Genomic DNA, 25580 nt, shown 5'->3' with positions numbered 1-25580 from the left:
TTCCGAACATTTTTGAACTTTTGTGGAGAGGTACCTGAAGGAGTGTACCGATATGGCTTATCTTCGAACTTAAACTTAGTTTGGACAAAATATTACGAAGGCCAAATTTTGGACCGAATCGGCAGATCCGTTCGAGAGTTACCTTGCGCTCCAAACACCTCACACGGTGTCATGGGGATTTATTGCAACTTTCAGGCTATTTTCTCAGGAAGTATGGACGTGCCCCTGATAAAACTTGTACCGTCTTATGGAGGGCAGTGAATACAAGTTGTTACAACAAAAATCAAAGCGATTCGAGAGCAGGTCCCTAAACTGAACTCATCCGAAATTTTGTGTGGGAGGTACCCGAAAATCTATTTTAATTTTAATTAATTTCTCGTTGGAGTCGAGCTTAAAGACCGATGATGTTTGCAAGTGAAAAAGGAAAGCCGAAAAGACTCATCAGACATATCGGCCGTCGAATGGCTTCGCTATCCATCAAACATTTCCTTTTCCAAATGCAATTTTGTTTTTACAATTCGTACATTGATTGTATGGCTTCAATGACAAACGCTTACATTTTGTTCATACATATTTAAATTTACATAAGGGACTGACATAATGTGGTTTTGGAGCCATCTGGGTACAGATGACAACTTGGTGATGAACTCGACTCCTTGCTATGTCGCTCACAATTTTCAAGTTGTTTACCCCTCCTGCTAATTGATGTTCTGTGGTCAAGTTGCAGGATCTTTTTCAAGAAATTCGGAGTTAAAGTTTAATCTCTTGAACAACAATTAAGTCTCACTTGTAATTATGCCTGGTAAACCTTTTTCTAGGAATTTTGGCAGTTGATTTTTGTAAGTTTGGATCGAATATTTCTGGAGAAATTTATATCTTTGCTTTGTTAAGATTTTTGTCGTCTTTTGGATCTTTACAGTGTTTTGCACTATCAGATCAAACAATGCCAGGCCAATAAGTTCAGGACTAAGGTACCACATATGATTTATCATTTTATTATTTCCTTTATTTGTTTGTGAACGCCTTTCGTATTAAGTAAATCTTCAATGCGGTTTAGGTCTTGTTTTGGACCTAAAATTATTTCTGAATATCGTTTTAACTATTTTTTGTTTAAACTCAATGTATTGTCTCTATTTCTTTTGCAATCTATTGATAATGTTTACCCAATATATCCTATATTATATCTATATAAACATTATCTTGTTCATTATACGTTTTGTAAAATCAATAACCGAAACTCTCACTTATAACACTCAGTTGTTATCGTGTGGGATACCAAATAAATAAATAAAATATAAAAAACATTCTGGGGACGTTAAAAAGTCTCGAACAATTTAAACGCAAGGTGCTTGTTCTTGGAAAGTGAGCTGGGCAGTAGTTTTAAAACACTCTCGCCTACTTCGAACTTGGATTTGTCACTCGCCGACTATTCTTATAGAAATCGCTTGAATATGTTTGGTTGATGTACGGACGTGCTTCAAAACTTTCGGTCAAAAATCCCTTGCAACAATTTTTCTAACAAGTTTGTACAGTGGTACAGAAGCTCTCGACCTAATATCTGCTCGAGCTGGCGAGACCCCATTATTCTAGGCATTTGTACACTGCTAGTTTTTGTTTCTCCTATGAGCTACTGTCAGTTTCAGGAACGCCTAGGAGTTGTTCTTTACCACCATGTGATACCAGAACAGCAACCCGTTTTTTCTTCCCTGTTTTGAGAACATTTGGTAATAGTTTTCCATGCCAGTGCACGCAAATAGCCTCGTTCCTTGAAGCTGTTGCGTGTATTTTTCACCGTTTACTCTCCGCTGTTCACGCATAAAGCTTCTAGAGATCTTATATTTGTAGGGATGGCTTCAACTGTAGCAAAAATGATACTAGCAACGTTCCTATATACCTTACATGGGTCCAGCACCAATGAGAATTTCATAGTTACGATTTTCTTGAAGCCACGCTTGATTGTTTTCGGGACAGATGGTTCTTCAGATTCTACGATACGTTTAGCATCAAAACAAGGCATAGACCTCATTGAAAATCTATTGAAATATGAAAACATTGACACACAAATTTCAGAACAAGGAAATAACAACATGATTAATAATCTGTGGTATCTTAGTCCTGAACTTGCTGACCTGGTATTGTTTGATCCAACGGTGCAAAACGCCGTAAAGAGCCAAAAGGCGACAAAAATCAATTTGTTCAGAAATATTCGATCCAAACTTCTAAAAGAGCAACTGCCGAAATTCCTAGAAAAAGGTCTGGCATAATTCTTGCTGTTCAAGAGATTAAACATTAACTCCGAATTTCCAGGAGGCGCAAAGGATGCTAAACAACTAGAAAGTTGCGAAGTACATAGCAGAACGTTCTTCAAGTAGTTAGCTGTACCCAGATAGTTTCAAAAACCACATGATGTCTGACTCTTGAATAAATTTAAATTAGAACAAAATGTAAAAGACATTTGTTTTCATTCCAAAAATTGAAAAAAAGGAAGAAGATGTTTTTTGACTCCATTTTCGCACAAAGGCTTACATAGTCACGTTTTTCGGGACATTGGCTTTATTATCTCGAATTCAGTAATACTTACGTAGTTAGGTGTTCAGCAAGAAATGTTAAGAACAGAATGGCCTTTAATTTAATGCATAATATAGACAAAAAGCTTTAACCATTCCAGAGAAATGGGTCACCGAAGTAGATAAATAGCCAACAAATCTAGATTTTCATAACTTCTAGGCCTCAGTGGCACGTGTTAACATATTCCAATTCAATCAAACTGTGACAGTCTTAAAATCTGACCAAACTAAAAACTTTATGCGGGTGCCGCCCTAAAAGATCCGACATCGATTTGTTCCCTTTGAACAATAACCAGCCCAATGCTACAAATTATGACAAAGAAAATATTGAATTTTACATAGAACGTTTGATATTTTATCAAGTATTCTATTTCTGCATAGTTTAATAATAAAAAAATGGTATTACGATACCATATTTTTATATCCTACACGACACTGTCGTAAATGGTGTCAATAACATAATAATCTGCTGAAAAAATCGACGTTAAACGGTCAACAGTTTTAGTTTAGAACACTGTTATGTATTTTTTGATGTTTTTTTCAACTTTAAATGGCAATTTTACGACTTTTATGACGATTTTCGGCCAAAATCTGTTTGCATATTTTGCATATTTTTTGCATATTCTGCATATTTTTTGCATATTTTGCATATTTTGCATATTTTTTGCATATTTTGCATATTTTTTGCATATTTTGCATATTTTTTGCATATTTTGCATATTTTTTGGCATATTTTTTGCATATTTTTTGCATATATTTTGCATATTTTTTGCATATTTTTTGCATGTTTTTGATATGACCCCAAATATCGAAAAATTGACCCTTAAAACGCCTAGATCCAAAATTTGAGTCCAATCGGATGATAAATAAAAAACATGCAAAAATCCGATGTCTATTTATTAATAGCAGGATGAGGTTTATTTACAAAAGCGATAGGATTGTTATCTGCAGCAACAGACCTTTCCTTCGCTTTTAAAACAGGAGACGCGGTTTTATGATTACTCAAATCGGTAGATTTATGGGCCATAGCTGGAGAAGATAAGGCAGACGGAGAATATAAACTAATCAAATTTTCCGAACTTACGCCGGAATTATCAACAACAATGGCCGACAACTTCTTCCTCTTTGGAGAATCATTAGAGAATTCAAACTTATTTATCAGTTTTTCAATTTTATCAAAATTCTTAAGCACAGCATTAAAATCTTTTTTTAGGTTTAAAAATTCAGTTTTTGTTTCTTTAAATAGCCGATGAAAGTAGAGAAGAGAAACGTCTTTTCCGCAAGAAAAAGAGAGAAATGGAAAAGCGGGAGTGTGAAAAAATCGAGATGTACAGGAGCCAGAATGAAGTCCGAAAATTCTACGAAAGAAAGAAACATCAAACAGATGGCTTTGGTACAGGCACATCCTCCTGTAGAGACCAGCAAGGCAATCTGGTAACAGATACAGATAGCGTGCTCAGGATATGGAAGGAACATTTCTCCAATCTGCTGGTATCCAATAGTAGCGAAGACGATGATACCACAGATCCAATACCAGCCAGAAGATGGTATAGAATGTATACCGCCCGGCCAAGATGAGGTAAAAACAGCAATCAACCGGCTGAAGAATATTAAAGCAGCAGGAGCCGATGGCTTACCAGCCGAGCTGTTTAAAACCGGAGGCGACGCGCTGATAAGGTGTATGCATCAGCTAGTTAGCACCATCTGGCAGGAAGAACGCGTACCCGACGATTGGAACCTGAGCATCTTATGTCCCGTCCACAAGAAAGGAGATAAGACTGTATGCTCCAACTATAGGGGCATAAGTCTTCTCCCTATTGCCTATAAGATAGTGTCAGGGATATTGTGCGAACGACTAAAGCCAATGGTCAACGAAATAATTGGACCATACCAATGTGGCTTTAGACCTGGCAAGTCCACCATTGACCAGATATTTACCCTGCGGCAAATCCTAGAGAAGACCCAAGAGATGCAGATCGACATATTTCACCTTTTTGTCGATTATAAAGCAGCATTCGACAGTCCCCTCCGATCAAAGGTATTCCACGCAATGTCTGAATTTGGTATCCCCGCAAAGCTCATCCGGCTTTGTAAGATGACTTAAGTGATACTAGGTCCTCAGTTAATATTGGAAAGAACCTCTCCGAAGAATTTTGTACCAAAAGAGGTTTCAGACAAGGAGACAGCCTTTCGTGTGGCCTATTCAACATTTTGCTGGAAAAGGTAATACGAGATGCAAATGTCAAAAGAAATGGCACAATTTACACCAATAGCCACATGTTACTTGCCTATGCTGATGACATAGACATCATGGGACGATCAGTAAAGGAAGTAACTGATACCTTTAGGAAGGTCGAAGCAGAATCTGCGAAAGTGGGTCTGGCGGTAAACGGCAAAAGACCAAATTGATGGTGTCAACGCGCAAGGCGTCCATAGAGTTCGGACCAACTGCGGAAGTTGGTACCTACAATTTTGAGGTAGTTAAAGACTTCGTCTACCTCGGCACTGCCATAAACACAACAAACAACATCAGTTGTGAAATAAGAAGAAGAATTATATTTTGGCCAACAGATGCTACTATGGTCTAAGTAAGCAATTTAAAAACAAAGCCACATCTCGTCAAACAAAAATAACACTATACAAAACGCTGATACTACCCATGCTAATGTATGGCTCCGAAGCATGGATAATTGCGCAAGCAGATAAGGCAGTGCTTGGTGTGTTTGAGAGGAAAATTCTTCGAAAGATCTACGGGCCGATTTGCGTTGACGGTGAATATCGACGTCGTATGAACCACGAGCTATATAAGCTATACAAAGACATGCATATAGTTAAACGTATCGAGATACAACGATTGAGAGAAGAGAAACGTCTTTTCAGCAAGAAAAAGAGAGAAATGGAAAAGCGGGAGTGTGAAAAAATCGAGATGTACAGGAGCCAGAATGAAGTCCGAAAATTGTACCAAAGAGTGAAACATCAAACAGATGGCTTTGGTACAGGCACATCCTCCTGTAGAGACCAGCAAGGCAATCTGGTAACAGATACAGATAGCGTGCTCAGGATATGGAAGGAACATTTCTCCAATCTGCTGGTATCCAATAGTAGCGAAGACGATGATACCACAGATCCAATACCAGCCAGAAGATGGTATAGAATGTATACCGCCCGGCCAAGATGAGGTAAAAACAGCAATCAACCGGCTGAAGAATAATAAAGCAGCAGGAGCCGATGGCTTACCAGCCGAGCTGTTTAAAACCGGAGGCGACGCGCTGATAAGGTGTATGCATCAGCTAGTTAGCACCATCTGGCAGGAAGAACGCGTACCCGACGATTGGAACCTGAGCATCTTATGTCCCGTCCACAAGAAAGGAGATAAGACTGTATGCTCCAACTATAGGGGCATAAGTCTTCTCCCTATTGCCTATAAGATAGTGTCAGGGATATTGTGCGAACGACTAAAGCCAATGGTCAACGAAATAATTGGACCATACCAATGTGCTTTAGACCTGGCAAGTCCACCATTGACCAGATATTTACCCTGCGGCAAATCCTAGAGAAGACCCAAGAGATGCAGATCGACACATTTCACCTTTTTGTCGATTATAAAGCAGCATTCGACAGTCCCCTCCGATCAAAGGTATTCCACGCAATGTCTGAATTTGGTATCCCCGCAAAGCTCATCCGGCTTTGTAAGATGACTTAACTGATACTAGGTCCTCAGTTTAAATTGGAAAGAACCTCTCCGAAGAATTTTGTACCAAAAGAGGTTTCAGACAAGGAGACAGCCTTTCGTGTGACCTATTCAACATTTTGCTGGAAAAGGTAATACGAGATGCAAATGTCAAAAGAAATGGCACAATTTACACCAATAGCCACATGTTACTTGCCTATGCTGATGACATAGACATCATGGGACGATCAGTAAAGGAAGTAACTGATACCTTTAGGAAGGTCGAAGCAGAATCTGCGAAAGTGGGTCTGGCGGTAAACGGCGAAAAGACCAAATTGATGGTTTCGACGCGCAAGGCGTCCATAGAGCTCGGACCAACTGTGGAAGTTGGTACCTACAATTTTGAGGTAGTTAAAGACTTCGTCTACCTCGGCACTGCCATAAACACAACAAACAACATCAGTTGTGAAATAAGATGAATTGTATTGGCCAACAGATGCTACTATGGTCTAAGTAAGCAATTTAAAAACAAAGCCACATCTCGTCAAACAAAAATAACACTATACAAAACGCTGATACTACCCGTGCTAATGTATGGCTCCGAAGCATGGATACTTGCGCAAGCAGATAAGGCAGTGCTTGGTGTGTTTGAGAGGAAAATTCTTCGAAAGATCTACGGTCCGATTTGCGTTGGCGGTGAATATCGACGTCGTATGAACCACGAGCTATATAAGCTATACAAAGACATGCATATAGTTAAACGTATCGAGATGCAACGATTGCGTTGGCTAGGCCATATCATGAGAATGAGCGATGATGAAACCGCTAAAAAGGCGTATGAATATATGCCACATGGCGGTGCACGCAGAATCGGCAGGCCTAAGCTTCGATGGAGCATACAAGTGGATGTAGAAATGAAAAGGCGCGGTATTCCAAAAAGTCAAGCGAAACACAGAGAGGAATGGAGATCTTTTCTTAGTTCGGTCTATGGAACAAATGTTCTGTAATGGGCCAACTAAGTAAGTAAGTAACAGCTAAAATTAAAAAATGCATTACTGAACTTCAATGCATTTGGTGCGGAAACTTTTTTCGCGATAGAGAAAAATAGACGTCGTATGAACCACGAGCTATATAAGCTATACAAAGACATGCATATAGTTAAACGTATCGAGATGCAACGATTGCGTTGGCTAGGCCATATCATGAGAATGAGCGATGATGAACCCGTTAAAAAGGCGTATGAATACATGCCACATGGCGGTGCAAGCAGAATCGGCAGGCCTAAGCTTCGATGGAGCATACAAGTGGATGAAGAAATGAAAAGGCGCGGTATTCCAAAAAGTCAAGCGAAAAACAGAGAGGAATGGAGATCTTTTCTTAGTTCGGTCTATGGAACAAATGTTCTGTAATGGGCCAACTAAGTAAGTAAGTAAGTAAGTAACAGCTAAAATTAAAAAATGCATTAATGAACTTCAATGCATTTGGTGCGGAAACTTTTTTCGCGATAGAGAAAAATTGACGCCGTATTTCATAATAGTTTTCCATGCTCTACACGGCTATGTGGTGGTATTTTTGATATTTGCAAAAAAGTGCAAAAAGTTATAACCCTAATGTACACGACCTATGAGGAAAGTCAAGATTTTTAAATACTCCATTTGAAACAAATTAATTTTTTGAAGCTCCATGAAAGATTTTTGGTACATGGTACAAATCTCTTCGAGATAATAATTTTGGTTAGTGCACGCAAAAGTCATGGCGATTTCAATTCTTATTATAAGAAAATCTTATAAAAACGCTGCTCATTATATAGAGAAATGTTGTTAAAGATTCACTTTGGCAGTTTTGTTGTGATGTGTGTTAACTTTTTATTTTTAAAGTAAGACCCAGCTTAATCACAGATTTGTTGTTTTCAAATTTTAAAAACAACAAGTTTTTAAAGTGTTTGTAGTTAAAATTGATTTACTTTAGGGCAGGGCAGAGAATACTAGTTTCGTCCAACGTCACTTGGACTCATCAGTTCTCTTAGTTCTTTGCATTGAAGCAAAGAAATCTTCCCCAATTTTATGACGACTCGAGCTCAAGAATAAATGTGACCGACGAATTCATTTAAATGCGTATTCAACAGAAACATTCAAAAACTCTCGTTGCCGCATATGCAAACCAAATTAACTACTCACACTGTTATGCGTCTCCACAATGCAGAGAATCTTCATAACTATGTTGATAGTTTGTCGAAAATAACAACAAACAAATCGTCCACCGTGCTGTGTGTCTATTTTAGATTCACTTTGGCAGTTTTGTTGTGATGTGTGTTTACTTTTTATTTTTAAAGTAAGACCCAGCTTAATCACAGATTTGTTGTTTTCAAATTTTAAAAACAACAAGTTTTTAAAGTTGCTGTAGTTAAAATTTACATACGCGGCGCGACAACAATAAGTTGATCGGTAAACGAAGGTATAGAAGATTCAGTTAAGTTATTACTTTCTGCAGGAACAGAAATTTCATTAACAACAAGGAAAGTTTGGTTACCGGAATTTGAATGAGGAACAGGAACAGGTTCTTTATTACTAGACATTTTTTTATTATCTGCAGTAACAGATTTATTAATAGCAGGATGAGGTTTATTTACAAAAGCGATAGGATTGTTATCTGCAGCAACAGACCTTTCCTTCGCTTTTAAAACAGGAGATGCGGTTTTATGATTACTCAAATCGGTAGATTTATGGGCCATAGCTGGAGAAGATAAGGCAGACGGAGAATATAAACTAATCAAATTTTCCGAACTTACGCCGGAATTATCAACAACAATGGCCGACAACTTCTTCCTCTTTGGAGAATCATTAGAGAATTCAAACTTATTTACCAGTTTTTCAATTTTATCAAAATTCTTAAGCACAGCATTAAAATCTTTTTTTAGGTTTAAAAATTCAGTTTTTGTTTCTTTAAATAGCCGATGAAAGTAGAGAAGAGAAACGTCTTTTCCGCAAGAAAAAGAGAGAAATGGAAAAGCGGGAGTGTGAAAAAATCGAGATGTACAGGAGCCAGAATGAAGTCCGAAAATTCTACCAAAGAGTGAAACATCAAACAGATGGCTTTGGTACAGGCACATCCTCCTGTAGAGACCAGCAAGGCAATCTGGTAACAGATACAGATAGCGTGCTCAGGATATGGAAGGAACATTTCTCCAATCTGCTGGTATCCAATAGTAGCGAAGACGATGATACCACAGATCCAATACCAGCCAGAAGATGGTATAGAATGTATACCGCCCGGCCAAGATGAGGTAAAAACAGCAATCAACCGGCTGAAGAATAATAAAGCAGCAGGAGCCGATGGCTTACCAGCCGAGCTGTTTAAAACCGGAGGCGACGCGCTGATAAGGTGTATGCATCAGCTAGTTAGCACCATCTGGCAGGAAGAACGCGTACCCGACGATTGGAACCTGAGCATCTTATGTCCCGTCCACAAGAAAGGAGATAAGACTGTATGCTCCAACTATAGGGGCATAAGTCTTCTCCCTATTGCCTATAAGATAGTGTCAGGGATATTGTGCGAACGACTAAAGTCAATGATCAACGAAATAATTGGACCATACCAATGCGGCTTTAGACCTGGCAAGTCCACCATTGACCAGATATTTACCCTGCGGCAAATCCTAGAGAAGACCCAAGAGATGCAGATCGACATATTTCACCTTTTTGTCGATTATAAAGCAGCATTCGACAGTCCCCTCAGATCAAAGGTATTCCACGCAATGTCTGAATTTGGTATCCCCGCAAAGCTCATCCGGCTTTGTAAGATGACTTAAGTGATACTAGGTCCTCAGTTAAAATTGGAAAGAACCTCTCCGAAGAATTTTGTACCAAAAGAGGTTTCAGACAAGGAGACAGCCTTTCGTGTGACCTATTCAACATTTTGCTGGAAAAGGTAATACGAGATGCAAATGTCAAAAGAAATGGCACAATTTACACCAATAGCCACAAGTTACTTGCCTATGCTGATGACATAGACATCATGGGACGATCAGTAAAGGAAGTAACTGATACCTTTAGGAAGGTCGAAGCAGAATCTGCGAAAGTGGGTCTGGCGGTAAACGGCGAAAAGACCAAATTGATGGTGTCGACGCGCAAGGCGTCCATAGAGTTCGGACCAACTGCGGAAGTTGGTACCTACAATTTTGAGGTAGTTAAAGACTTCGTCTACCTCGGCACTACCATAAACACAACAAACAACATCAGTTGTGAAATAAGAAGAAGAATTGTATTGGCCAACAGATGCTACTATGGTCTAAGTAAGCAATTTAAAAACAAAGCCACATCTCGTCAAACAAAAATAACACTATACAAAACGCTGATACTACCCGTTAATGTATGGCTCCGAAGCATGGATACTTGCGCAAGCAGATAAGGCAGTGCTTGGTGTGTTTGAGAGGAAAATTCTTCGAAAGATCTACGGGCCGATTTGCGTTTACGGTGAATATCGACGTCGTATGAACCACGAGCTATATAAGCTATACAAAGACATGCATATAGTTAAACGTATCGAGATGCAACGATTGCGTTGGCTAGGCCATATCATGAGAATGAGCGATGATGAACCCGTTAAAAAGGCGTATGAATACATGCCACATGGCGGTGCAAGCAGAATCGGCAGGCCTAAGCTTCGATGGAGCATACAAGTGGATGAAGAAATGAAAAGGCGCGGTATTCCAAAAAGTCAAGCGAAAAACAGAGGGGAATGGAGATCTTTTCTTAGTTCGGTCTATGGAACAAATGTTCTGTAATGGGCCAACTAAGTAAGTAAGCTAAAATTAAAAAATGCATTACTGAACTTCAATGCATTTGGTGCGGAAACTTTTTTCGCGATAGAGAAAAATTGACGCCGTATTTCATAATAGTTTTCCATGATCTACACGGCTATGTGGTGGTATTTTTGATATTTGCAAAAAAGTGCAAAAAGTTATAACCCTAATGTACACGACCTATGAGGAAAAGTCAACATTTTTAAATACTCCATTTGAAACAAATTAATTTTTTGAAGCTCCATGAAAGATTTTTTGTACATGGATTGGTACAAATCTCTTCGAGATAATAATTTTGGTTATTGCACGCAAAAGTCATGGCGATTTCAATTCTTATTATAAGAAAATCTTATAAAAACGCTGCTCATTATATAGAGAAATGTTGTTAAAGATTCACTTTGGCAGTTTTGTTGTGATGTGTGTTAACTTTTTATTTTTAAAGTAAGGCCTAGCTTAATCACAGATTTGTTGTTTTCAAATTTTAAAAACAACAAGTTTTTAAAATGGGGTTAGTTAAAATTGATTTACTTTAGGGCAGGGCAGAGAATACTAGTTTCGTCCAACGTCACTTGGACTCATCAGTTCTCTTAGTTCTTTGCATTGAAGCAAAGAAATCTTCCCCCATTTTATGACGACTCGAGCTCAAGAATAAATGTGACCGACGAATTCGTTTAAACGCGTATTCAACAGAAACATTCAAAAACTCTCGTAGCCGCATATGCAAACCAAATTAACTACTCCCACTGTTATGTGTCTCCACAATGCAGAGAATCATCATAACTATGTTGATAGTTTGTCAAAAAAAACTTTAGTGAACGATTAATTACTTGCTGGTTATGCGATAACAATGCACACTTTAATTGTGCCGGTTTTAATGGGAAACAGTTTGACACATCACGGATAGAACTGAAGGTCTTCCTTGGTCTTGTCCGGATTGTAGAGATCTTGAAATAAATTTTCATCATTTTCATCGTTGGACGAAACTAGTATTCTCTTCCCTGCCTTAAAGTAAATCAATTTTAACTACACCCACTTTAAAAACTTGTTGTTTTTAAAATTTGAAAACAACAAATCTGTGATTAAGCTGGGTCTTACTTTAAAAATTAAAAGAAATATTGTTTATTTATGGCTTTCTACATACTACATGTTTACTGAGGTCCCATAACTTTAGTGAACAAGTTGTAAATTTTCGCGGAAATTGGGAAAGAATTCGAAAAAATCGTGGTTTGTAATAAAATACAAGCTGTTTATGCACCTGAAAACTATTTAAAAATATGTGCGTAATCTAAACATGGCGAAGATTGAAATAAACCCAAAACTATACAATATGGAAAACCAATAAAATATATTGAGCAAATTTATAAAACTTTTGTAAGAGAAAATATTTTTTCAAATTTATTTCTATTTTAGTTAATTTTCACGCTAAAGCGTATATTTACTATACTAATCACTTCTCGAATACACTCTAACATCTAGCGAAGAATATTAAGGAAGTTTAAGGGATGACCCCCATCTGTAATGGTTGATTTTTTTTTCATCTGAAATGTGGCAAATTGCCGTCCCCAAAGCCCTTTTTTGTAGCCCGAAAACTACTTAACCGATCGTCATATATTTTTGTGGGCTTATTTAGAACATAACTTTTTTAAAAAAATATTAAATTTTCTGGCTTAAAAAACTGTCGTTTTCTGGACATAAAACTGGCAAAAAAATTTTTTAAAATAAAATCAATCGATATAAGAGAAGATGCAAAAATCCATGACTACAAAATAAGATAAAGATTATACAAAACATCAATATTCTGTTGCAATAATTTGAAAAGTACGGTTCTGTGATTTAGTATTAAGGTTTATTTTTTGCAATATTTTTTTAAATTTTTCGTGATTATTTTATATTTATACAAAATTCTGTGTTGTGATGTCCAGTTTTTTATAATAAGTACGAATTTACATAAAATATGTAACAAAAACTAAAAGTTATTACTTACAATTTTTTGTTTTTTTTTCAAAAATAGTCTGGCTTAATCCCATTGTTGTTGTTTTAATATTTTAAAAAAACTATTTTATTAGTGGAAAAGATTTTTTTTTAAATAAATTTTTTTTTAAAATATTAAAACAACAACAATGGGATTAAGCCAGACTATTTTGAAAAAAAAACAAAATTGCAAACGCTATCCCAATAAAAAAAAACGCCACAATGCTTGAAGACACTGGCACGACGTGTGTTGTTTTTGCTGTAAAGCAGACCAACCAAATTTTTGGTATGTGCATTCGTTGAAATTCGACGACACATACTAGTGGAAGAGGTTTGAATTGTTTTCGCAGACACTTTCGTCGGAGTTGTATGAGGTTGCCAAGGAAAAAAAACTTATCGTTGAACTTTTTTCTTTGCTTACCTTTATACTTCGAGCTGACGATTGATGTTTGGGTTAAAAGTTTTCTTGTTGAAGAAGTTATTGAAAAATAACTTCGGTGGAGAATATCCACAAACAAGAAACAAGGGAACTGATGAGATCCAGTGGCGTGGATCGAAACTATAGTATTCCTTGCCTTACCCCTTGGCGAACAATGCCAAATCTTTTCCACTAATAAAATAGTTGTTTTATTTTGAAAAAACAAAATTGGAAACGCTATCCCAATAAAAAAACGCCACAATGCTTCTAATGTAAGTAATAACATTAACTAAACTAAAAAAAAATTATTTGGAAATAAAATACATGTAATTGTCTTAGGATTTTCAATAAAGACACCTGTAGTGCGATTCTCTAACTTAGTTTTTGAGTAAACGACAAATATCGGTAAAATTAAAATGCTTATAATTTCGGTAATTAACGATATTATTCGGTAAGCTAGCCACCAGAAGAAAGTAGTCGTAAAGTTCTACCGACAGCAAGAGTGTTGTCAACTTTTATTTACAGTTTTCATTCATAATTTTGCGTTTTAATTTTATCGATTTTTGTCGGTAACTCAAAAAATGTGTTAGAGAATCGCACTACTGATGAAGTTGGAATGAACCCAACGAAACGTTGAGTACGAAATGAAATAAATTAGTTTTATTTACTTCATTAACACACCTGACCGAATTAGCCCGGTATAAAAATGTACAAACAAAGTTAAAAACAAGAACACGGTCATACAAAATAAAAATAATAAATTTTTCCCTTCCATAGCTTATATCTCTAGCAATATTGCACCGATCAACTTGAACATTTAAATTTTTTTTCGATTTTCTGAAATTTGCAAATAAATGTTGGGTTTCTTTAAATAGGGTACAATCTCTCTCAAAATCACACTATGCGCATGCCGTTTACCAATACAACGAATTCTTCGCTTTGTATTTGCCCAGCAAACCAAAATCGGAAGAAAAATCAGAGTTCGGACCGAATTCGGTCCGAAAGTCGGATGAAACGTCCGAGTTCGGATCCGAAGTCAGATGAACTATCGTATGGACTTCTGATTTATTTACAAGCATTCGACCAGAATTTGTTTTTATTATTAAAAGATGTTGAAATACACAGTTAATTCATGAAATATCCAAATCCTATAAAAGTTTATCTACTATAAACATATTAAAGTTTTTAATATCATCTTATGCTGTGTTAAATGCTCGACTTGGTGGAAAAACAAACTGTGGAGAACAACAAATTCGTCAACACGATCTGTGAAATATGTAAAACAATTGTTATTAATATATAAAAAAATACATGTCTTCACATGCAAAAATGTTGATACTCATAAAAGTGTTATACCATAGACAGACGGCAGCGTTAATTTGCATTAACTGCCTTAATTCAAATTAATTCGTGCATTATCCACATTCTTAATGCACAAAATCAAAGGAAATTTAAACTGAATTTAGCAATTTCAATATGGCAATGCTGTTGAAAATCAATTGTCTTTTGTCAAATTTCCATGTTTAAGAAAATAAAAAGGGAAAGCAAATCAGCAATTTTCGCGTTTCTTCAAAATAAGTAGTGGTCTTTCGCGAGTAGAATAACAGCTAATCGTTTTTAAAGCCTTCTAACAAATCTCTTTTTCAAATTTTTATTTTCACAAAAAATTTCATTACCCAACATACCAATTCTATCGGAAATTATATCTTCCTCAAATGTTTTTTAAAGTTTTGCAATATTTTATAATATTAAAAAGACTCAAAAATATCGCGAATAAATTAAATTTATTTTTGCTTCATGGTGGTGAAAATACCAAAGGTAGAAAGTGTATTTGTTTCGCATATTTTGGCGAACTTTTGTAAAGCTTTATGAAATGGTCTGCTGGGTACAAACAAACAACACAAACAGTTGTTTCATAAATGCAGATACTATCGTCTGTCAGGGTGAAAACTTAATTCAAATTAGGACATTTTTAATGCAAATTAACTCTGCCGTTCGTCTAGGGTATTAACAAACTTAACTTTGGTCATATAGAAATACAAAAAACATATGACTTTCCACGGAATAGTGTTGAAGTTTGACGAAGAAAATCTTTACTTTCATTAACTTCATAAAAATAAAGAAATATGCATGCAACTGATCACTATGAATAACATTTAAACACTATCATGCATCAACATGCATAACAAAAAACAAATTTGTTCTCCGATACTGAAATTAGAACCTGAGCACTCAATTTTTCGTTCGTACTGCATCAACGTCGGCACATCAACAATTGCACATTTATAATGTGCGAGCGAAACATGTACAATTCTTTTCTCTCTGCTTATTTACACTTAATTTTTCCAAAGCAGCACAAGATAAAATAGAAAAATTCCCTTCAGAGAGGGAGAGAGGACGGAAAAGTTCTTCAGACTAGTCGGACAGAGTTCGGACCGAAGTCGGTCAGACGCGTCGGAAAAAACTTCCGACTTTGAGCAGACGCGTCGAACGTCCGACATTGTGTTTGCTGGGTGTATACATTTGACAAGATTTACTTTGGCGACTAATGCTTGGTTTACATTACTCGATGTCAACCGTCAATTCCATTGCATTAACGTCAAATGAAATCCAATGGATTTCGGATGAGTTTTCATTTGACGTATACGCAAATGAATTGACAGTTGAAATCGCGTGGATTTCGTAAATGTAAACCTAGTATAAGAAATGTTCCTTCCAGCGATCTTTTAGCGAATTTTTATATAAAATTCATCCACGCCATTTATTTGCAATTCGTAGGCGATTCTCTAAAATTGTTTATATTCAATCGCTACGACGAATCTTCTGCTATGCATCTCGGCGATCTTTCCCTGAATTTGTATTATGTTTCGCTGTTGTTAGTGCAGGCGAATAATATATTATTCTTCCTAACTCCGATCACGCTATTGTTACTAAAATTTTTGATTTGGTTCCATATAATACTCGTATACACATTCTACATAACTTTGATATAAATGGCACGTATAATATTATGAGTATTGACAAACAAAACACATGTGCGAGTTTTGCCAAGTGAAAAGAAGAAAGTGAATGGAACCAGTATACAACCACTACAACAGAAGGAATAATTAAAAATTATAACAAATCAGAAAAGAAAGCAGAAAGGATGAAAATCAAAGACAACAAAATGAAAGAAACAAACAACAAAGAAGAATGAAAAATAAATTTCCTTTATTTTTTCTTTATATTTCCTCTTCTTAAGATCTTCCATATGATTCGTCAGCGAATCTTGGTCGCGATTCGCATTGCATAAACACTTACTTTAGGTTGGTAATTCGCGGAAGATTTTTGGCGATAACGCCTGCGACTAATTGATCATCCAGGAGAATCGCTAATTATTCTTACGCGATAGAAAATGTTTGCAGGGGCATAGCCTGCAGTTTAGTATGTGTGCATACAAAGCGCATACACTTTTTATGCGCATACGGTTTCCCTATACAATCAATACAATCCATCAAGAACCGTCGATGTTCTACGCAATCTACTTTTGGGATAAAAAACACGTGTTTTGTGTCAATTTCTTCATTGAAAAGGAAACGATCCGCAGAAAAAGCGATTAAATCAGCGATATTGGATTTTCGCGATCTATGATTTATATGACACGGACCGTAAAAAAACTTAAGTATCTTGCGGTCCTAGAACACTGAAAAGTATATTTTAAATACTGTATCAAAACAATAGGGTTTGCAGAAAAAATATCGCACAAATTCTTGGCCTTTGGCAGTAGATTACATTGATACGGCGTTGGCTTCATAGTCAATAAATATATACCCAATTATGCGAAATCGCGAGAATTTTAATCCTACTATTGGTTTTTAGAAATGCCCGAATGCGAGTCATAGCCAGATCAAAAATACACAAAGTTGGATGTGGTGGAGATTCTAAAAAAGGACACATTAGAAGTTTAATCTGAATTTTGTACTCTTCAACTTTTTCTTTGGACATATAGCCGTAATTCAGATAGTTTCTCTAGCAATCAAATGATAACATACAAAACACGTTTTTTAACCCGTTAGCCTTTAAATTTCTGAGCTTTGTTCAAAACACTTAGTCCAACTATAGCGATATTTTATGGTATACTGCAATAGTTCGCGTATTATAATAGAGTAATCCTTGGCTTCAGCGATATTAAATTTTATTGACTTTAGTCATATACATATATTAATGTTTTAAATTCATTTAATATAACGATTGAACAAAACGAGCGACTTAGCCAAAGACTGCGATCGAGTTACAATTCAAAAAAGTCTATATGGAACGAAGGAACTTGTTCCTTTTGGAAGATATTGCCCAGCTCTATGTCAGGCGACTAGCCAAACTATATTCGTGCGACATCTCTTAGGATAACAAAAATGAAAGCTTCGGTTGTCTACAAATTAATTTGTCTATGTCCAGAACGACCTATTTGGGAACAAACCTTAAATATTGTTAACAAATTATGCCATGTTTACATTCTTTATTTGCTGCTTTTGTTGATACCAATCAAAAACATGGATTTTTTACATAATTTTATATATATATATACACTACCGCTCACTTGAATAGAACCCCCCTGCAAAATTTTTTTCAACCTCCATTTTTCCAAATTATACAAGATATGAAATTATTAAGTTTTATTATATTTTGCTTCATGTGTTTGGAGTAAACTTAGTCATTCATTTGCATTCAAATCCAATTTGTATAAGAATTATGCAAGGAAAACAAAATAAAGTCAAAAATTGAAGTAAAAAAATTGGCTCATTTGAATAGAACCCCCTTTAAAACTTGGGAATACAGGAAGATTGTAGTAGAATATCGATGCATATTTACTCTATATTGAAAACGAAGTACTTTCAGTAATATTCAGTAAAAGTATATCCCTCCTGATTAAGGATACACCCGTATATCCTGCTTTGGCAAGGATTCTTTAAATAATCGGGTGTAATGCCCAACAAAGCTTGCTTTTTTCATTCAACAAGTTTATTTTTGGAAGATTGCTGTCTCCTTTAGTCGTATATTTTACGCATAAATCATTTCCATACATTTTAGAGAATATTTTCCACTCTAGAATATGGCGGTCCCGCAAGGACATCCGCATTTCTTTTCAAAATTTTAAGTTTTTATGACTCGAAGTGTACAAAAGTTTATAAAATCATGATGAAATTTTCACACGGGATATCCAAAAATGTTACTCACTACTGGATATGTCTGTTTCAGAACTCCTTTGTAAATTGCCACTCGAGTCATAAAAACTTAAAATTTTGAAAAGAAATGCGCATGTCCTTGCGGGACCGCCATATTCTAGAGTGGAAAATATTCTCTAAAATGTATGGAAATGATTTATGCGTAAAATATACGACTAAAGGAGACAGCAATCTTCCAAAAATAAACTTGTTGAATGAAAAAAGCAAGCTTTGTTGGGCATTACACCCGATTATTTAAAGAATCCTTGCCAAAGCAGGATATACGGGTGTATCCTTAATCAGGAGGGATATACTTTTACTGAATATTACTGAAAGTACTTCGTTTTCAATATAGAGTAAATATGCATCGATATTCTACTACAATCTTTCTGTATTCCCAAGTTTTAAAGGGGGGTTCTATTCAAATGAGCCAATTTTTTTTACTTCAATTTTTGACTTTATTTTGTTTTCCTTGCATAATTCTTATACAAATTGGATTTGAATGCAAATGAATGACTAAGTTTACTCCAAACACATGAAGCAAAATATAATAAAACTTAATAATTTCATATCTTGTATAATTTGGAAAAAATGGAGGTTGAAAAAAATTTTGCAGGGGGGTTCTATTCAAGTGAGCGGTAGTGTATATATATATATATATATATATATATACATCTTCTGTTATCTTACACTTTTCTTTTCAGAAAATATTTCTTTGTATGCTGACAACAATAAAATAGGCTTGTTTTCCAAATCTATGGAGCAACTACTTGAAAACGATAAGAATGGTAAGTATTTTATAATATAAAGTACTTGTACGCAGATTTATAAGCCATTTCTTGCAGACAAATCTTTTTTTAATTTAGAAGCTTCTAACAAAAGCGAAAGAAACCTTCAAATTAATAACTCTGGAGAAGGAGTTTCAAATTATATTAAAGGATATAAGAATCGTCAAAAGGATGGCTCTCAAGATGTAGACATAGTAGATACTGGCAATGGCGATCTAGAGGATACTAGTGTTGTAAGAAATAAATTAAATGCTAACATTAATGCTTCTCAAAATCATGATAACACTACACCAAACAAGTATAATAATCCTTTGGAAACAAGCGAAGTGAATGATCAGCATTTAACTTATTTTGAAGAATTTCAAAAGAAAACGGCCGATATTGATAGGGAAGAAAACATTACAATTTCCAAAATTATACCAACATCTAATGAAAATGAAGATGGTGGACACTCAAAAATATGTGTTGCGGAAAGTGATCATTTGGAAACAGAATTGACTGATCAGCATTTGAAAACTTATTTTGAAGAATTTCAAACGAAAACAGAAGATAATGAAAGTGAAGAAAATAATACAATTTCTGATATTATACCAACATCTAACGAAAACGAAGATGGTGAACACTTGAAAACACATTTTTCGGAAAGTGAAAATAAAGCAGATTGTGCTTGCAATGAAGAACCGAGTAAAGTTATTGCAACTACATTGACATTCTTAGAGAACGTAGAAACTGCTAAGATCCAAATACATGATCAAGGTCAGATCATGACCTATGACTGTAATTCAAAGCTCACAACTAGTGCAGTGGAATCATCGGAAGAGCCTGAAAGACAATTCCGGTTAAGCGGAAAAAAAGTGAATATACACGAAGAAAATTCCAAGAACGGACAAGACCCGGAATTTGTTACTCAAAATTCACAGCTGAATGCTAATGCTCTCCCAACAATTTCTGCAATTGATAACGATTTATCGATTAAAACAACAAATACAAATTGTAATGTGGAAATTGAAATTGTCGATGACTGGAACATATCTGATAAACGTTCAGATGAATGCGACGAAAATGCACCACCAGAAGAGAACGGTGACATTTCAACTACAGCGGCAACAGCGAACAATGAACAACCTTCAAGTATTCAAACTGTAAATGGTAATATAATTAAAACGATTCAAGTATCTAGTCCTGATTCAAAAATAGATTATAAAGATTTATCCAACAGCTACGAAAAAGATAGTACATTGTCCACTTCTAAAGAAAGTACAATACCCGAAACAAATTCAGTATATCTTATGAATTTCAACGATACCGCAGCTTTGGGAGACGTGTTGCCTCACAAGGAATATTTACCGAATAATAATTATGATACTGCTACTGTTTCAACAGAAAAGTTAGAAAAAAATACCGAAGATTCAGACAAAACTCTCGAACTAAATCGTGAATGGGATGAAACCAATGCAGTTGGGAAAATTGATATAAATTGTACGAAACGTTCTCCTAATAAAGCGCATGATGACTCAAATTGTTCAGAAATTGACGACAATTCAAATGTTGTGCACACTGCAAAAAGTACACCAACGTCTGACGATTCTGTAGCAGATAAATATAGTTTATATGTTTCTGAATCTAATTTAATGCCAGAAGATGAATTATCGATTTCTAAAAACAATGGGGAATCTTCCACTGATCATAAGGTTACAGTTCACGCCTGTTCGAACAATGAGAGCAGCGCTGATAAAAAACAAGTATCTGATAACAAGCTTGAAAATCAAAGCCAAATCAATCCAATAGTTAATTTTAAAGAAACAGCTTCATCAAATGATGATAAAATTCACAACACTATAAACAACGATAACTCGTATATAATGGATTCTGCTGATGTGAATGAAGAATTTGATATTAAACTTGAAATCACGACCCAAACCAATCCAGTATCAACATCTGAAGAAAATGCAGAAAATGCAATAGTATATGTTCCTAAAATAGAAAACAGTTCGCCTACTGACTTACATAACCTGTCGATTTCAGAAAACGAGGGAACATCTAAGCAAGCATTATACGATTTTAACATAAACGATATTTTAAACTCAGTTGGAAAAGAAATATCTGATGTTAAAATTGGAAATCAACCCGAAAATAATTCCATATTAACTTCTGAAGTAAATGTTGACAATTCGATAGGGGACATTCATATGCTAAACATTCCACAAGAATGTAAAATAACAATATTAGAAAACAATGAAACATATTCATCTAAACAAATATTAAACGAAAATACAATTCACGATGCATTGAGTAACGAAAACTCATATAAAACACCAGAAGCATCTGATATGAAACCCAACCGAGCAATAATATCACAAGAAACTGTTGCGAGCTCAGTAACTGAAGACGGCAAATTACAAATGGTGAAGCCCAATTCCACTATAGCCGAAAATAAACACAACCCAACACTAATTTCAGAAGAAACTGCTACGAGTTCTGTAACTGAAGATTACAAATTAGAAAATGCGAGTCCCGATTGCACTGTAGCCGAAAGCAATTTAAAGTTTTCAGAGAACAATGAAATTTCTTCATCGGTACAGATGTTACATGACATTAAAATTCTCGATACTTTTAAGAAGGAAAACTCATGTGAAACGGATTCCACAGAAACTTTAGAAGGTATAGCAGATGAGAATCGCAATTTAAAACTTCAAAAACATTTGGCAAAAGTCACACCTGAAAAACCAAGTTTAGTAGCTTCGAATTCGAAAGCAGATAGCGACAATGTTGCGAAAATAGAGCAAAATAAGCTTGGCGACCAAACTGCAAACTGCAATAAAAATCATGTACCTGACGAATACAAAGATGCTTCACTTGACGTGCCAATAGCTGAGAATGATCTGGTGAAAGAGAAAATTTTTGAAGATTCCTCGTCGAAGGCTCAGATGGATGGAAACGACCCGGCAAAAGAGGACTTAGAGTCAGCAAATAGAGTAATTCTTGCAAGTTTAATTTTAACCAAAGACAATCCTTCAACAAAATCTAATAATGAAACTAATGACGACAACATACTAAAACCTAATGAATATATAGAAGTAAATACATCGCTTTTAAATAACGAGAGTGATGGCTCCGAAAACCGAAATAGTAATTCACATATATCTGATTTTACAATCGCGTCTAAAGATCCTGGCCCCGCCACCATAATCAATCAAGATAAGATTAACTACAACAATAAAGCAATAAATGAAGACGTTAATTATGTTGAGATAAAAGAAGGTAAAGCAACTCCTCGCCAAGGGTCAAGAGACAAGTTTGAATTGAGTACAAACTGCAATAATGATTATATACCTGACGAATACAAGGATGCTTCACTTAACATGCCAATAGATGATAATGGTCTGGTGAAAGAGAACATTTTCGATGATCCCTCGTCGAAGGCGCCTATGGATGGGAACGACGCGGCTATAGAGGACTTAAAATCAGCAAATAGAATAATTCTTGACCAGTCAAATTTGATTTTAACTAAAGACAAACCTTCAACAACATCAAATAATGAAACGAATGACAACACAACTATAGACAAACTTTCAACAACATCAAAAACTGAAACGAATGGCGACAACGAACTAAAATCCAATGAATATATAGAAGTAACTTCGTCGCATTTGACGAACGAAAGTGATGGCTCGGAAAACCGAAATGGTAATTCACATATATCTGATTTTCCATGCGCCTCTACAGATCCTGGCCTCGCTACCAATATCAATCAAGATGACACTAACTACAACGTCAAAGCTAGATATGAAATAGTTAATGATGTGGGGGACAAGTTCGAATTGAGTACAAATTGCAATAAAGATCATATAACAGATGAATACAAAGATGCTTCACTTAACGTGCCAATAGAAGAGAAGGATCTGGTGAAAGAAGAAATTTCTGACGATCCCTCGTCAAAGGCGCAAATGGATGGAAACAACGCGATAAAAGAGGACTTAAAATCAGCAAGTAGAGCTATCCTTACTCCGTCAAATTTGATTTCAACTAATGGCAATCCTTCAACAACATCAAATAATGAAACGTACATAGAAGTAAATTCGTCGCTTTTACCGAACGAGAGTGATGACTCCGAAAACCGAAATAGTAATTCACATATATCTGATTTTACATGCGCCTCTACAGATCCTGGCCTCACCACCATTATCAATCAAGATGACACTAACTACAACGTCAAAGCTAGATATGAAGAAGCTAATGATGTGGGGGACATGTTCGAATTGAGTACAAATTGCAATAAAGATCATATAACAGATGAATACAAAGATGCTTCACTTAACGTGCCAATAGTTGAAAAGGATCTGTTGAAAGAGGAAGTTTCTGGCGATCCCTCGTCAAAGGCGCAGATGGATGGAAACAACGCGATAAAAGAGGACTTAAAATCAGCAAGTAGAGCTATCCTTACTCCGTCAAATTTGATTTCAACTAATGACAATCCTTCAACAACATCAAATAATGAACCGAACATAGAAGCAAATTCGTCGCTTTTACCAAAGGAGAGTGATGAGTCCGAAAACAGAAATAGTAATTCACATATATCTGATTTTACAATCGCGTCTACAGATCCTGTCCTTGCCACCATAATCAATCAAGATGTGATTAACTACAACACCAAAGCTAGAAATGAAGACGTTAATTATGTTGGGATAAAAGAAGCTGAATTGAGTACAAACTGCAATAAAAGTCATATACCTCACGAATATAAGGATGTTTCACTTAACATGCCACTACATGAGAATGATCTGGTGAAAGAGGAAATGTTCGTTGATAATTCGTCGAAGGCGCAGATGGATGGGATCGACGCGGAAATAGAGGACCAAAAATCAGCGTATAGAGTAGTTCTTTATCCGTCAAATATTATTTCAACTAATGACAATCCTTCAACAACATCAAATAATGAAACGAACATAGAAGTAAATTCGTCGCTTTCACCGAACGAGAGTGATGACTCCGAAAACCGAAATAGTAATTCACATATATCTGATTTTACAATCGCGTCTACAGATCCTGTCCTCGCCACCATAATCAATCAAGATGAGATTAACTATAACACGAAAGCTATGAATGATCTGGTGAAAGAGGAAATTTCTGACGATCCCTCGTCAAAGGCGCAGATGGATGGAAACGATCCAGAAAGACAGGAACCAGCAAGTAGAGCTATACTTACTCCGTCAAATATGATTTTAACCAAAGACGATCCCTTAATAACATTAAATTATGAAACGAATGACGACAATGAATATGTAGGAGTAAATTCGCCCTGTTTAACAAACGAGAGTGATCGGTTAGAAAAACGGAACGTTAATTCAAATATATCTGATTTTACCTCTACTGATCCGGGACTTACCACATTAATCAATCAAGATGACATAACCTATAATACAAAAGATAGAAATGAAGACGCTACTTATGTTGAGGTAACAGAAGCTAAAGAAACTCCTTGCCAATGGTCAAGCGACAAATTTGAATGCAGTACAAATTGCAATAAAAATAATGTAACTGGCGAATACGAGGATACCTCATTTAACGTGCCAATAGATGAAAACGATCTGGTGAAAGAGGAATTTACCGACGATCCCTCGTCAAAGGCGCAGATCGATGGAAGCGACCCTATAAAAGAGGACCTAAAATTAGAAAGTAGAGCAATTCTTACTCCGTCAACTATAATATTAACTGAAGACAATCCTTCAATAACATCAAATAACGAAACGAATGACGACAATGAACTAGAACCCAATGGATGTTTAGAAGTCAATTCGTCGTATTTGACGAACGAGAGTGATGGTTTAGAAAAACATAATGATAATTCAAATTTATCTAATACTACAATCACCTCTACTGATTCGGGATTTGCCACACTAATCAACCAAGATGACATTCGTTATAACACAAAAGGTATGTATGAATTTTGTCATAATACAATCATAGATAAATGAAGTCGTAGTACCGTTAATTTTTTCTGAATATTTTCTTTTGGAAAAATATTCCCTGGAATATAATACACAACTCTTCAGAACATGTCATTGTTGTAAAATGCATCTATGCCGTTTTCAGTACATTTTTCAACGACGATTTTATAAAAATGGAATCTCATGTTTTATACCGTTATCACGATGATATGGGAC

General features: G+C 35.7%; 1 protein-coding gene across 5 annotated transcripts in view; it reads left to right on the top strand.

Moving 5' to 3' along the window:
• LOC141387265 (uncharacterized) overlaps window positions 1-25580 on the top strand; it is a 178977-nt gene that overhangs the window by 30905 nt on the left and 122492 nt on the right. For all 5 annotated transcript variants that reach the window (XM_073956713.1, XM_073956701.1, XM_073956690.1 and 2 more), the window contains exons 2-3: window positions 19333-19416; window positions 19474-25350. In XM_073956713.1, coding sequence (XP_073812814.1) covers window positions 19333-19416; window positions 19474-25350 — 5961 coding nt within the window. The remainder of the gene's footprint in view (window positions 1-19332; window positions 19417-19473; window positions 25351-25580) is intronic.

Source organism: Musca autumnalis, unplaced genomic scaffold, assembly GCF_047663935.1.
Source record: "Musca autumnalis isolate F117 unplaced genomic scaffold, ASM4766393v1 scaffold_1, whole genome shotgun sequence".
NCBI classification, from domain to species: Eukaryota; Metazoa; Arthropoda; class Insecta; order Diptera; family Muscidae; genus Musca; species Musca autumnalis.
The sequence above is the reverse complement of the archived record's forward strand: the minus strand, read 5'-3'. Positions and strand labels throughout refer to the sequence as shown.